General features: G+C 51.2%; 1 protein-coding gene across 2 annotated transcripts in view; it reads left to right on the top strand.

The window, feature by feature from the left end:
* LOC100121505 (ubiquitin-like protein 3) overlaps positions 1-14726 on the top strand; it is a 24094-nt gene extending 9368 nt beyond the window's left edge. Inside the window, exons 2-5 of one of the 2 annotated variants that reach the window (XR_512215.4) lie at positions 10175-10283; positions 10703-10867; positions 10930-11367; positions 11431-14726. Coding sequence is in view for 1 of the 2 variants with exons in the window: in XM_001605067.6 (XP_001605117.2) it covers positions 10175-10283; positions 10703-10867; positions 11431-11495 (339 nt within the window). In the remaining variant the exon portion in view is untranslated. The remainder of the gene's footprint in view (positions 1-10174; positions 10284-10702; positions 10868-10929; positions 11368-11430) is intronic. The other variant, XM_001605067.6, reaches the window with a different exon arrangement.

Genomic DNA, 14726 nt, shown 5'->3' with positions numbered 1-14726 from the left:
TGTGGCGCCGCTATACACCCCGTTGGGGAGAATTTTCCGCAGCGAAACAGGGCCAAGTCGTGGTGCTCGGGGGATGGGGTGAATGCAACTTTTATCGCACTGCAGCAGCGGTATAGCGGGGGGGGGGGCGAGGCGATCAGGTGTTATACTCGCGGGCGTGTAAAATTTTAGGCGAGCGGATTTACAAGCGCGAAGGAGAGGGAGAGAAAGAAATCAATCAGAATTCCCCGTTAGAGCCGAGAACGCGCGCATCAGATGCGTATTAGCAGCGCGACGATTGTTCCGGTTTGCGCCGCGCATGTAGTGCAGTAGCGGATAGTTGTATAGAGCCTTTTATTCCGCGCGCGCCAAGCTCGAGACTTACACGGTGTATAAATAAGAAAATCGATCGCTGACGCAAGTGCGTCGCGGAGCACAGAGAGCGAATACTACGCCGGCGTGGGCGGATTATTACGAGAGAGTCGCGGTAATGGACTGCTCCGAAAATCAGAGCCAAAATGGCCCGACGTCGTTCAATAAAGAACACCCCCCCCCCACCCCTCGTTGAGATTCACCGCGCTCGGGAAATCGTTTTTCAAGCGCTGCCAGCATCAGAGAACCCTCTCTCTCTCTCTCTCTCTCTCTCTCTGTCGCAAGCGCGACAATTCCCCAGCAGGCGATAATTCACGCAGTGTGCGGGGCGACCCTCCTTTAAGCAAAACGCGGCTCTAATCCGCCTGCGCGTAAATAACCGAAGAGAGAGAGAGAGAGAGAGAGAGAGAGAGAGAGAGTTTAACCCCTTGCGTTAAACAATCCTCTCTCTCTCTCTCTCTCTCACTTTCTCAGATCGATGACTAGCGTGTGCGGCGTCTATATCTCGCTAGAGATCTCGAGGTCAGCCGCGCTTCTCTGCTGCAGTGGCATGTATGTTTATTATCGCTAGCGAGCGAGGAGCTAGTGCCAATTCCGAGAGACCTTGACGATTTCGCTGGCTTCGTTCTTCTTCTTTCGCCTGCACTTCACTGCATGTACTGGGCGCACAAACGCGCGCTCGAGTCTCTCTCTCTCTCTCTCTCTCTCTGGAGAGCGGTTATAGGAGGGCTGAGAGGCTTCTCTCGCATCATCAGCTTCTGCGCGCCGGGCCCGGAGTGCAATAATTGGACACGCTTGGAATCGAAAGAGTGCAGAGAGCCAAATCCACTTGGCAGTGAACTTTCGAGCTCTCTTGGTAAAACAAGCGCAGAACCGACCAGAATCATCTCACTCTCCATCTTGTGCACAGCTAAAGTAGTAAAGAAGGGACGGGAAGAGGAGAGAGAGAGAGAGAGAGAGAGAGAGAGAGAGAGTCGATCCAAGCTACTGCCAGACGGATTGCGGCGTCGTCGCTGGGTGGTGGCGGTGGCCGGGTGGCCCCGGCACAGCAGCAGCGCAGCGTTACACGCAGACAGCGCCGCCGTTGCTGCTTTCGATCGATACTCGCCAGCCATGAGCCACGCTCGGTCTATCTCACTCTCTGTCGCGCCGCCGATGCAAGGTGCACCACCACCACACCCACGTCTCTCGCTCGGTCGGTTGGGCAGGGACAGAGAGATGCTTCTTTGCCAATTTCTCTCGCGGAGAATCCTCTCTCTCTCTCTCTCTCGAGAGAGAGAGAGAGAGAGCCCCGATGGATTAGCGCGCGACACATGTCGGATAATTGGATTCCGCCGACTCAATTGTGTAAAGAGGGGAAATCCACACACGCACCAGTTGATACGAAATTCCACTTTGAAATCGTTAGAGAAAGTGCGCTGCATCTCGGTTCCATTCACATCCGCCGTCGTAGTCGTCGCGTGTCTTTAATCCACCAACTCGCGCGCGCGCGCGCGCGTTGCGCAATCCGATACATAATTAAGATTTGATATATCTCTTCCTCCTCCTCCTCGCGATGCATTTACGCATATGGATATGCACTGGAGCGCGTTATACGCAGACGCGAGTAATATACCGTTACGCAGCGGCAGCAGCGAGCGCGAAGAACAAGGACGATTCGGACGTGCGAACGTACGCGCGCTATTATCTCTTATCGAGGGTATTGTGCGCTCAGCAAAGAGGAATGTCGCGGATAAATCGGGAGAATTAATTACCGGAGACGAGAGACAGAGGAGTTAGTCGCGCGTTAAAAATTCTCGAGCTTAATAGCCGGCAGCTCGCGATCGAGTCATCGGTGGAATGTGTCGCGCGGGGAGAGCCTCTCGCCGACCGACTTACATTTCGCAAGTAGTTGGCGCGCCAAAATTCGCGGCATTCCTACGGTCATTCCCCCATCGAATCGCCTCTTCGGAAGCGATTAAGGAAGACAATTGACCGAAAAATAAATCATCGCGCCGGCTCGTACGGGCCGAAAATATAAAGAGGAAACGAATACTTACGGATCGCCGGCGTGTAGCGCGGAGGGCCCCCCCCCCTCCCTTATTTCACTTTCTTCTCTTCTTCTCTGCTTCGTCTTCGTCTTCTGTATACTTACAGCGCACAAGAGAGGGAGAAAGAGAGAGAGAGAGCAGTGCCCCCCCGAAGAGAGTCACGCATAAACAGAGAGCAGCTGTTCGCGCGGCAGAGCTTTCTCACGACGCTCGCTTTCGAAAATCTCCTCCTCTCTCCAAGTGCTTCGCGGCTAATAGGTCCTCCGCGGCGCCGATGCCGAGACAGAGTCAAAACAAAACCCGCCGCGCGGGCTTTTAAATATAGAGCCGACTTTACAAACCCGACGATATCTGCGCGCTGCAGTGCAGCGAATCGAAATATAATTCGGCCATAAACCTTCTCCCGCCGACGAGTGATCAAACACCACTATAACGCAGCGTCTCGAGACATCGTGTGCTCCTCGGCTCCCCGAATAAATAGCCGTGTCCCATACGCGCGCACACCCCAAGCCCGAGCGCCTGCTGCCGTAAAATCTCCTTCTCGCTCCCCAGCCTAATGAGGGAAATCGGTTATATGGCGAGCAGATGTCCATTTTCTCGTTATAATCGTCGGAGAAAAGCGACGCCTCTCTCGCATGCGCGGCGCACGTGTGTGTTTCGGTGTTTTTCTACACACGCACGCACAGCTTTTCGCTTTCTCCTCATCTCGCGTTCTCCGAAAGAGTCGAGTGCGCGCCGGAAGCGCGGGACTGGGAAGGGTCGTGTTATTGTCGACGCTGTTGCGATATAATAGACGGCGCGGAGGAACTGGACTGGAAGGAGTCGCTCGATTTAACGGTTTTTATGCCCACAGAGCCCGATTTTCGGAGGCTCGCCTGGATTTCGGGGCCGAAGCTCCTTCGCCGTGTGAACTGGAGCGTTTTCGGGAAAGAATACAAGTCGACGATGTATACGGAATTGGAGTATGAGCGAGCGATTAAATCGGTGTATACGATAATTAAACCGGCTCTCTTCTTCTCTTTTCTCTCTCTCTCTCTCGCGCGCGCGCAATCAAGCGAAGTGAACGAAGCCAATTTCATACGCGAGATCCCCCGCCCTCGCACAGCCACACTCGGACACATAGGAATTAATCAAGCCGGCGTCAATAGCAGGTGCGGGGGGGAAAATTAATTTAAATAAGGCCGGCCCGACCGTGCTCGAAAATCCATATATACGACATAACACCGCCGCCGGGGTAGGGGACTTAATTACGCCGAGCGATCAGTAACGCGTAAAGAAAGCGACGGGCTGTGTAGCGAGAGCGCGAAGAGTCGTTAACCGCGCGCGACGTAAAATTAAAAGCGCGTATTATAGTCTCGGAGCCGTTAAAGCCCGGCTTTACGGCCAGCGCCTCGAAAGGAGAGCTCATCCTCAGACCCCCGCCGCAATGAAGTTGTTACTTCTTTTACTCTATATTATAGACAAGTATTCCAACAATCGCGTGCACTAGCTGCATTATAATTGCCGGCGGAATATCGGCTCGCACTTTGACCCGCTGCGCGGCTCATCCCCCCGACGTCGACGGCGGCGCAATCTCGGCCAATCCCATTAAATAATTAAATACGGAAAGTGCAGCGCTCTTCGGCTCTACTACGGCTTTATACACAGCAGCGAATGTCACGCGATTCCTCCTCTCTCTCTCTCTCTCTCGGCTCCTTGGCTTTTGCATCAGCCTAGTTTTTCTCTCTCGCTGCATTACGCGAGCGTTAGCGATAAATCTGTGCGCTCGCGCACAAGAGATGGGGAGTAATGCTCGCGTCCGGAAACGCCGTGTCCTATGCGGTCCGATAACTACTCGTCGGCCTGTCAATCCTTATCAGCGAGAGAAAGCAGAGGCGGTACAGCTCCGGAGTCTGCATAGAGCCCTGTGTGTGTGTGTGTGTGATTGTGCAATTCATCGATTCGCCCGTCTCTCGTGGCACAGTTCCGAGGATCATTCGATCGCGGGACGAGAAAAAAAATCTCCGCGGCCGTATAGAGCACCTTGATAGAGATCGTTCAACCTCCTCCCGACCTTTGGAATGCTCGCGAGGTCACGACCTCTACGACGCGTATAGAGGCCTGCACACGCACGCGAGCAAAAGTCTACGCCCTCTCCGTAACGAATCGGAAACATTGCGGATACGCACACGGGCCGCACAACGCTCATCACGCCGCAGCCAAGTCGGCAATTTTCCATCGGTCACGACGCCGTCCCATCACTTTCACAATTACGTCGTAAAAAGCAGCTTTCGCGCGTCGAAAGCAAAAATGCATTGCACACTCTGCTAATCGCGCCGGACTCTATGTCCATAGCGCCGTTTCCCATGACTCTGTGCGGTATACTGCAGCGGAGGAAAGTCAAGGAAAGGGGTTTTCGGGTCACTGGATCCGAGCCAAAAAGTGAAGCGTGTATATAGCTCCTCTTTTTTCCCATCTCTCTTTCTCTCTCTCTCTCTCTCGGCATAATCCGCGCGATTGCACCTAAATAATATGACGAATAGACGTCGGATAACGAGGCGCGAAGAGCCGTTGCTTTCGAAAGCGCTGCAGCTGCCGCTCGACGTTTGACCCTCCGGGTCGTTCTGGCCAGCAGCAGTGGGTAATTGAAGTAATTGCCGGCGCGCGCTATGGCGCGAAAACGGTCTCTTTCTCACGGAGAGCGAACGATAAGAGAAAATCTCTTATCGCGGCCGAATCGACGGATAAAAATACGAAGGCTCCGACTTTACAGCCAGCAGTAAAGCCGAGCATATATTTGTACAGAATAACGCAGACGCCGAGGCGTTGGCTCACCTTCGACCCGAGCGCGAAACTCTTCTCTCTATCCCCGGCGCGTCAGCATAACGTAATCGAGCTACTCGAAAATCTCTTTGCAGCTGCATCGAGAAAGTCTCGCTCCGATTCCGATTTCGATCAAAGAGTCGCGCGCGGAAAAATTCAAGAGATAATAGCGATCGCGACTGATAACGAGCCAACCTTCAACCTCGACGCGTCGCACGCTCCGTAGTGCACTGCAGCGCGAGCGAAGGAGACCGACAGCAAAGAGAGCAGTCCGTTATTACGATTTGGAAAAACGGGAGAGCGCGAAACCGCTGCAGTTGCGCGAAAATACAGTAATTACCCTCCTGCGGACTTCCGTCGTAGCAGGTGCGCCACACATGTCTCTCTTTCTCTCTCTCTCTCTCTACGCGTTGTTGTTTTTTCTTTCGCGCGCAATCGCCGTACAGGACATAGCATCGTGTAGACAAAGTAAAGCCGACTCCGAAGGCATTGGAGGGAGAAAAAAGCTTCTCCCGCATTCTAGAGCTCTCGTATACCTGCGCCCGCGTGCGCACAACAGGCCCGCTCGGACAAAAGAAGAACGAGAAGAAGGTAGACGGCGGCGGCAGCTGCATCGGAAGAAAGGCGGCGCGGTGATCTTCGACTGCAGCAGCAGCGGCGGCAGCGGCGAAGGGAGAGAAGAAAACGCTCGAAAGTATAGGCCTCGGCGATCGGCCGCCGCTAAAAATGCTACTTTTGAATTTCAGCGGCGGCGGCGGCGGCGGCGGCGGCGAGAAAAGGATGAACTATAAGAGAGCACAATGGGGGTCTCTCTCGCTCCGTCTCGGGGTTAGCGCTCGCTTTCAAGGTTCCCCCTCTCGATCCTTCTCCCTCTCCTTTCTTCTTCTTCTTCTTCTTCTTTGCTCCGCTGCTGACTCTCGTATATATACTTCTCTTCTCGCGGCAGCGGCAAAGGCAAAGAGAGCTAGACGCGAAAAATCGCAGCTAGCTCTCTTTTATATCGTGCGCGTCTAGGCGAACGGGGGGATAGACTGCTGCTGCGCTAGCTCGTAACAGTAACTCGGAATATACCGCAATAATAGGATCGAAAGAAGCCAGCCAGCAGCAGCGTCGTAGTACCTCAGCGCGCGCGCGCGCGAGAAAGAGAGAGAGAGAGAGAGGACGACGACCTGAATATTATCCTCCGCGGCGCGCAGCTCTCTCGTGCTCCCCTTTTTTTTATCCGCCGACGAACCGCTTCTTTTTCCTCTGGAGGGATTTATGAGAAATTACAGGGCAACGCTCGAAAACTCTATCGGTTTTTCATCGGACTCTGCGCTAGCTGCACAGAGCGCGTCATATTTCGATGAAGCGCGTTATGCGCCGCGTAAAAACACAAGCGGCACTGAAATTGTCCATTCTCATCGCGACGAGGATCGACTCGTGTTCTAGTCGCTCCCTCGGGCGAAAAGGAACAGTGAGAGAGAAAGAGGAGGGCTAGACGCGTCCCGCCCAGGCGCCGGAGCTTTATACCCGCGAAATCGTCGGCGCTCTCTATCTTATCTCTCCGCTTGCCGAGACGCGAGCGCTCCTAGACCAGCCCAACATTTCCAAGGCCACGTCGCAGGGGGAGCGTATACTCGTTTATCGTCTGGGCCCATCTCGGAATGCGCGCGCCGACGGCTCGTTTTCGAAAGTATAATCTCTCTGCTCTTTGCTCTCCCCCGCTCGCAGGTATAGACGAGAGAGAGAGAGAGAGAGAGAGAGAGAGAGAGAGAGAGAGAGAGAGAGAGAGAGAGAGAGAGAGAGAGAGATTTTTCGGTGCAGAGGCTGCTGCGAGCTGTCGGATTGCCAGGCTTTTTGTCGGAAAAGCGAAAGTATAATCTCTTTCTCTCGATGCGGAATACATCGTCGAGCTCTTGACACACGGCTGAATAATGCATGGCGTCGCTTTGATGTGAAGCTTGTTTTGACGGATATTTGCAGTTCTCCACGAAAGCCGGCGACCGAAAAAGAGCGAACGGGCCGCGCTGTGCAAAAAGAGGACTACTCTCTCTCTCTCTCTCTCTCTGCACAATAGTCGGAATAATTGAGCCTCGGGGTATCTGTACGGTTTCGATTCCAGGTCGGGGCTCTCAGCTTCTCTCTCTCTTTCGATAGAGGAGCATCGCCGCCGATGAATTTTTCCTCCGCGACCCAGCACGCGTGCCTTATAAATCGATTAGATTTCGGGACACACGAGCTATCATTCGTCGCGTAATACGCGAGCAAAGTAGGCCAATCCCGAAAAGGTGGGAAAAAAATGAAAAGACGCCCACGCGCGTAGTCTCTCGGTAAAAAGGGGGGAGAGGGAGAGAGGGGTGGCTCTAGCAACCCGTCCGCTCCGCTGCTGCTGCTGCTGCTGCTGGCCCAATGACCTGGTTTCGTTTCTCTCTCCCGTCGTTGCTACTCTCCTAAAGTCAAGGTGAGAGACAGACACACTTCCAACTCGTCGTCGTCGTCGTCGTCGTCGTCGTTCTGCAGCTCCTCCCGCACGTGGACACGCACGCGTCGCTCTCAATCTCCCCCCGCGATTATACACGCGCGCAACGCTGCTACCCCTGTGCAGTCCGAGGGGACGTGCGGGCATAAGTGTATCTCTCTCTCGTCGCGGAGGGAGAAAACGCGTTTTTCTCTCTCGACGGCAACAGCACTGCACACATATTCCTGGGGCGGCTGCGGCAGCTCGATCGATAAAGCGGCAGAGGGAGCGGGTGGGGACGACTCGTGCTCTGCCTGCACCGCCGACTGTGAATTATTCGCGCGACGCGTATGCGATAGTTGCATAGTTATGCGCGCGAGCGAGAGGGAGCGAGATAGAGGATTATATGTAGGCCTGCCGAGGGATCGATTTTTCCGCGACGAGGGGACGACTCTCCGAGTAGGGGTCGTTCTTAATTTCGAACTGCTGCCGGACTTTTTTCTCCGATACACTGCCGGGGGAGGAGATCCCCCGAGCGCTCGCATTGATTAGGAATGGACCTATTGAGCTAGTTCGCTGATTTATTATTTATATGAGAGAGAGAGAGAGAGAGAGAGGGAAACTTTGGCGTATCGAGATGAAAAGTAAATTCAGCGCGGAAAAGTTAGGCTTCTCGAAAGAACGTCCGAGAACAAAAAGAGAAAAAAAATATCCCCCCCAAGAAGCAGAGACAAAGCAAGTGCGCGCGACCAGTCATCCACAGCAATAAAGCCACTACGCACTCACTTACAACGAGCGAACCTTGCTCGATCGCTAATCTCGTTAATGCGCGCGCGCGTCGTCGTCGTTTTTTATTCTTCCTCGCGCTCATCCCCCACTTCGCGCCGCGGCTTTAATAATAATTATAATTCGCGTGACGCGGCGCCGGCTCGCGCGCGCACACACACACACACACACAAACGTCTGAGTCACTGCTCCGCTTATTAGTGCATAAAGGAGGCGAGAAGAAAAAAAAATCGCGGAAACGACACTGCTACTGCATTATACGACTTTTTGCTGCGTATCTTAGTTTGCATATTTATCGCGCATTGACATAAAGATCCTTTTTTTGGCTGTAATAAGAAACTGCGCTCTCGGGAGATATATCGATCCGAGCGTCTTATCGAGTATATAGTTTCATATATTGCGAGCATATTTGCCCCGGAAAACTTAGCCCCCTCCGCACAAGTTTGCGCAGCAGTTATACACACAATATTCGCTCTAAGCCTCCGTATGTACACACGCGGGAGGAGCTACAACACACACTCGAAATATCATTCCGCAACGTTTGCTTATTATACAACTTTCCGAGAGAGAGAGAGAGAGAGAGAGAGAGAGAGAGAGAGAGAGAGAGAGAGAGAGCAGCTGCGCGATGCTGAGCGAATCTTGCGGAAAAAGCACGCACCGCTGGAGCGGAACTTTTCGAAAATCCCGCGCTCGTTCGATTTTTTACGAGCCAACGGGGAAAAAAACTTTGGAATGTCCGTTGCTACTGCGCGCGAGAGGAGCTTCTCTTCAGAGCGATTCGAAGTGGCTTTGCATGTCGATGCTCTCTCACGAGCGAGAAAATCGAGGAAACGGCGAGAAATTTAATGAAAGTCGATTTTTCGTTGCCGCGCCGCGCGGCGATTAATTATTTTATCCGCGCCGAGATTGCGCGCTTCTATCGGACGATAATCGGCGTTAGCTTCTCTCTCTCTGTCGAAAATGCAGCTATAATGGACGAGCGATTTGTTAAAGCGTTTTAAGTGCGTGCGTGCACCAATATAACGTATATCCGAGCGGCGATAATAAATTGGAAGCCACGCACGACTGTGCTTTCGAATTACGCGCGCGAAATATCAGCGCAGCTGGGCGAACAGTTTTCCTTTGACGCCGAATAACACGCGTGAGCGTGTAATCTCTTTTGAAGAACCGCTGCTTTACGAGTTCCTGGATTTTTTGCCGATAAAGTCGTTGTGTTCGTCGGCTTTTTTTGCGCGGCTCTAGTGCGAAATTCGACAAAAACGATCGTGTGCAAGAGGCTCGTTGCGACACATCGTTAAGATAACGGTTTTTGTAAACAGCAGACAGAGAGCTGATCGCATACGCTGGCGTATGCACGCGCGAGAGACAAGGAAAAAAATTGCTCTCTCTCTCTCTCTCTCTCGATAAAACAAAGGTGTATACAGTCATCAGATACGATCCGCGCTGGAATATGATACGGACAAACAAACACGATGACTGCGTCTTTGTAGCACGTCGCAAACACACCGATGACACACAAAGTATATGCGGAGTACGCTCGTTAAAGCGGAATTTGCATACCTCGACGTTTCCTCCTCCTCGACCGCCTGCACATATACTTCGAGTCCTGCGGTCGATACTTTCGATATATAGGACGCGAGATCGAAACTAATAATAAGCCCAACCTATATTCCCTCCGCCCTCTCTCTCTCTCTCTCTCTCTCTCTCTCTCTCTGTGTAATACATACATGCGACTAACCGTTATCTCTCTTTCTCTCTGTTACAGATAAACCTGCGCCTCATCCTCGTCAGCGGTAAGACAAAAGAGTTCCTATTCAGTCCGAGCGACTCCGCGGGGGACATCGCCCATCATGTCTTCGAAAACTGGCCAGAAGGTGAGCTCTCCTCTTTCATTTCCTCGCTTTGTCCCGACCCGGATATTCGATTACGTCGCCTCTATTATCCGGCATCGATTCTCCGCGCGATCAGCTGTTTTCGCCAAGCGACTGCGTAATTTTCGTATATACACATTGCAGCAACGCCGGAGGCGAAATCCTCGTTGAGATACGCGGACGATAAGGCGCGTCAATGTCGAGCAGTTTTTGATCGTAAACCGAGAGCGTTTTGAGTTATCCTTAGCAACGATGCATTCGTAACGGCTCCTCGTCGCTTTTTTACGACCCCGTTATTTGCAGTCGTGCAAACGTTTTTGCAAATTCCTCAATCGCGCTCTGAAAACACACACACACACACACACACACACACATTAACTCGTATTGCACACACGGACTGATTGCGAATTGCGCTTTTGCAGATTGGGCGGAAGAGGCGGTGGCCAAGGCGGAAATCCTACGGCTGATATACCAGGGCCGCTTTCTGCACAGCAACGTGACGCTCGGCGCTCTGGGCCTGCCGTTCGGCAAGACAACGGTCATGCATCTCGTGCCCCGGGAAAACCTGCCCGAGCCCAACTCTCAAGGTAGGTGCTGAGACACCGGACTCCTGAACATCCTCTCCCATCCACGTCCCTCCGCTTTCCAGGCATCCTACCGAACGGCGACTACATGCACGTCCTGCCCGACGACACTGACTGAGAGATAGAGAGACTCTGCGGCGGCGGCGGCAGCATCCGAAATTCGACGTGAACTTAACTCCGAGTGTACAGCTCGCGCGATTAATAAATATACCTCTCTTGAGGAGCCGCGCAAACATTGTTCGAGAGAGGGTGAAAAGCCGCACTATACTGCACTGTGCTGCACAATATTCCTCTCCGCGCCGAGCACTTCCATTACGAACTCTAAGCGCGCAATTAAGTCGCGCAACCCGTAATGAGTATATTTAGCTCTCGCGCTACCTACAGTCTCAAGGTAATTGCTCAATTAACCGCGCGACTGGCGCGCACGTGACTCCGACTGTTATCCGAAAAAACAGCACCACCACCACCACCAGTCCTCCTTCCCGCGAGCGCATCGTTAAAAAGTAACAATCACCAGGTGGTATAGTAAAGTACTAACGGCAACCAAACGACCCGTTGAATTTCAGATCAGAGGCAAAAGAGCAAAGGCGGAGGAAGCAGTTGCTGCTCGGCGTCCTGCTGCATCCTGTAAGCAGCAGCCGGCCAGCCGACGAAGATGATTCCCCACCGGCGCTCGTCAGCCCCACGACGACTACGACGACGACGGCGACGGCGAAGAAGAAGAAAAGAGGACGCTGCAGCGTTGCGACCATCCTCGCGATGGACAACAACAACAACAACAACAACAACACACCTACACGCATACACCCTATAACTCTTTCTTTCTTTTGTTGTCGCATCGTGTATCGTATTGCGCGTCTCTATACTCGCGAGGAGAAGGACATGGAGCAGCGGACGGAGAGAAAGACACACACACACACACAAGCACCGACATCACGCGAGTACTGTAGACGCGTGTCAATGTACTTACGCGACACGACGCTATGTTCAGCCAGGAAGCTCGACTCGTTACGATGTACTTGATGTACGTGTACGCGGGAGGGGCGTCGGGGCGCGGAGAGCTGCTGCGTCCTTCCGACGATAAACGTCCACCCTCTGCGCTCGTCGACGCTTCTCCCCCGCGTTCGAATTTGAATCGTGCGACGACGATGACGACACACACTCGCTAGGCTCTTGTTTGTTACACGTATCTCCATGTGCATATCCTCCCTGCCTCGTCTCTATTGCCCCCCGATCCTCCTCCTCCTCCTCCTCCCGAGATATCTAAGTTTAACGATTGTAGCGTGTACATATAAATGAAGACAGAAAAAAAGTATATATTGATAAACGCGGAGGAGACGATGAAACTTACACACGGTATATGACATTTCTCTGTATAATCTCTCGCTTTTACTCAGTCAACGTTAAACGAATAAAGAAAAAACCGAGCTGCTGCTGTTGCACGTGGCTGCTCTCTTTTCTGTCTCCGATCCGTGCATTGTTTGTGTATATCGTTTCTCGATGTGACGGAGGCAGCGGCGTCATCTCTTTGTATAAATTCGCGAGCTGCGGAGCCATGCTCTCGTTGTTGTTTTTACTCTGTTCTCTGTACTTTCTTTCGACGCGCCGTACAAGTGTGACCGCCGACGGCGGATTGATTCCGCCTCTTCCGGCGACGGCGCGTGTCCACAGCACCTTTGTCTCCCTCTCTCGGTTCTACAACCGCTGCGCTGTTGCAATGAAATTGGGCGCTTTCTCTTTCTCTCTCTCGCGATGTTTTTGCGCGGCTCGAATCGCACGCTGCATCGCCTCCCGTATCTCTCGCGCTGTCCACGGTACACGCGGCGATCCTCGTGCGGGAGATAGCGCAACGTGCCACTCGAGTCACGTACGAGCTCGCAATTATACCAGTGCAACCACGCATACAATAATGCAGGCGCGGAAGAGAGAGAGAAAGAGAGTATCATCGTCGCGTTTAAATTTTGATACCACTAACGATCGCGAGCCAAATTCAGCTTCGGCCCGGCACGTCGGCGAGCGTACATTACGTGTACCAAGTATCGAGCGCGCCCGCGCGCCGGGTCGAATCGCTTTCCGTAATGCGGAATGGCCTACATTCAGCGTGTCAAATATACAATGCGAGATAGGCTAGGAGGAAAAGAAGAAACAAGAAACAAAATAAATCGAAAACGTGAAACGGCGCGGCGTCTCCGCGCTTAACTATTGTGTGCTAGCGACGATAATAGATATGTGTGTGTGTCTGCGTATACACGGCATTCTAAGCGTAATTCATTTTACCTACTTAAGCGATGCGTCGATGGCGACGACGACGACGACGACGACGATGATGATGAAGAGGTGTCAAAGGACGTATAACTGCCGAGGACGGAGAATCATGTTATGTAGAAAAATTTTAATGACTAATTCGCGAGTATACTGGCGATCGAGATGAAAAGGGCGACGACGCCCACGTGCAGCGCGCAGGCAGCCGATCACCGTATATGAAATGAAATGAAAAAGAAAAAATTACGATATAAACAGGACTGCTGCTCGTCCTTCTTCTCTCCTCTTTGACCCTGGTAAAAATGCCCCTTTGTGAACATTTGGAAAGGCGAAGCTCCGCGTCGCGAGAAAAGGGTGCACGCGCCATTGTTTATTCCCTCCTATTCGTCGGCCCGTTCGCGGGACGATAAAAAAAAATTTAAGAAAATTTAAAATCACCTCTTTCACTCTCTCGCTCTCATCGAGACATTTTTCACCAGGGCTGCTTTTTATCATAGTGAAATAAAGGAAAAAGATTACCGCGGAGAAGGCGAAGAGGAAGATATCATCGTTATTAAGTTTAACAAAAGATTGATTAAAAAAAATGAATTAAAAAAAAAGATAATGAAATAAATAAGACGAAAGGCTCGAGCTGCCTTTTGAAACTCGACACCTATACACCATACATTATTATATATATATATATTTTATTGCTAGTGGATATCACATAAGTACGGCAATGTAATATTCATCTGTACATAGGACAATTAATATGAATTCAACTGACTAGTAAATGTTTTAGAGAGAGAAAGGTCGGCAAATAGAAAAAAATTTACCGATGACGGAAAGGATTGTCATGGAAATAACAATGAACTGGGTATGTTTGTTATTATTTTCACATATAATTGTTATGCGATTGTGAAACCAGATTAAAAAAAAAAATAATAAAATAAAAAAGATGATGAAGGTGACGAAGATGATAATGATGAAAAAATAAGCAAATTTAAAAAAAAAATGAGCGAAGGATAACGGCACTCGTCTCGTCGCGGACGGATACGAGAATGAAACCAAAAGGCGAAAAAAAAATAACAAATTATAAAAGGCAAATTGTATTTACTACTGTATAAGGCTCGGCGCAAAATTTAACGGATTTCCACATTTTAATCTTGTATAATCTCTCGTTGTTGATTCGCTTTTCCTCCTCGCTACTATACTACAACCTTGTATGCGGCCCCCTTTTGTCCCTCCTCCTTCCCCCCAGTACACAGCTCCAAAGGACTCTCCTTTTTCCGAATCTTGGATGAATTCGCGCGAACCGGCCATTGTCCGTATTTACATATTATGAACTTCTTTCGACTAATCAAAGTGTGAAGCACGACGACGATGTGTACGGAACAACTCGCGTCCACTCGTGTCCACTGCCGACGAGATGCTGAGTCGATTTTTTGCAGATTTATTATACCTATATTAGGCTTACGTTACACACCTCATTTGTAAATATTAGAACGTATTTTTGTCGTCTATGTAAAATCAACGAGGATTTTAACTAATGGCTTAGTTCTTAGCGTAACGAAATAAAGTTGAGAACATAATGGGAAAAAAATTGAAAAAAAAAACAATA

This window comes from Nasonia vitripennis, chromosome 3 (genome assembly GCF_009193385.2).
Source record: "Nasonia vitripennis strain AsymCx chromosome 3, Nvit_psr_1.1, whole genome shotgun sequence".
Lineage (NCBI taxonomy): Eukaryota > Metazoa > Arthropoda > Insecta > Hymenoptera > Pteromalidae > Nasonia > Nasonia vitripennis.
The sequence above is the reverse complement of the archived record's forward strand: the minus strand, read 5'-3'. Positions and strand labels throughout refer to the sequence as shown.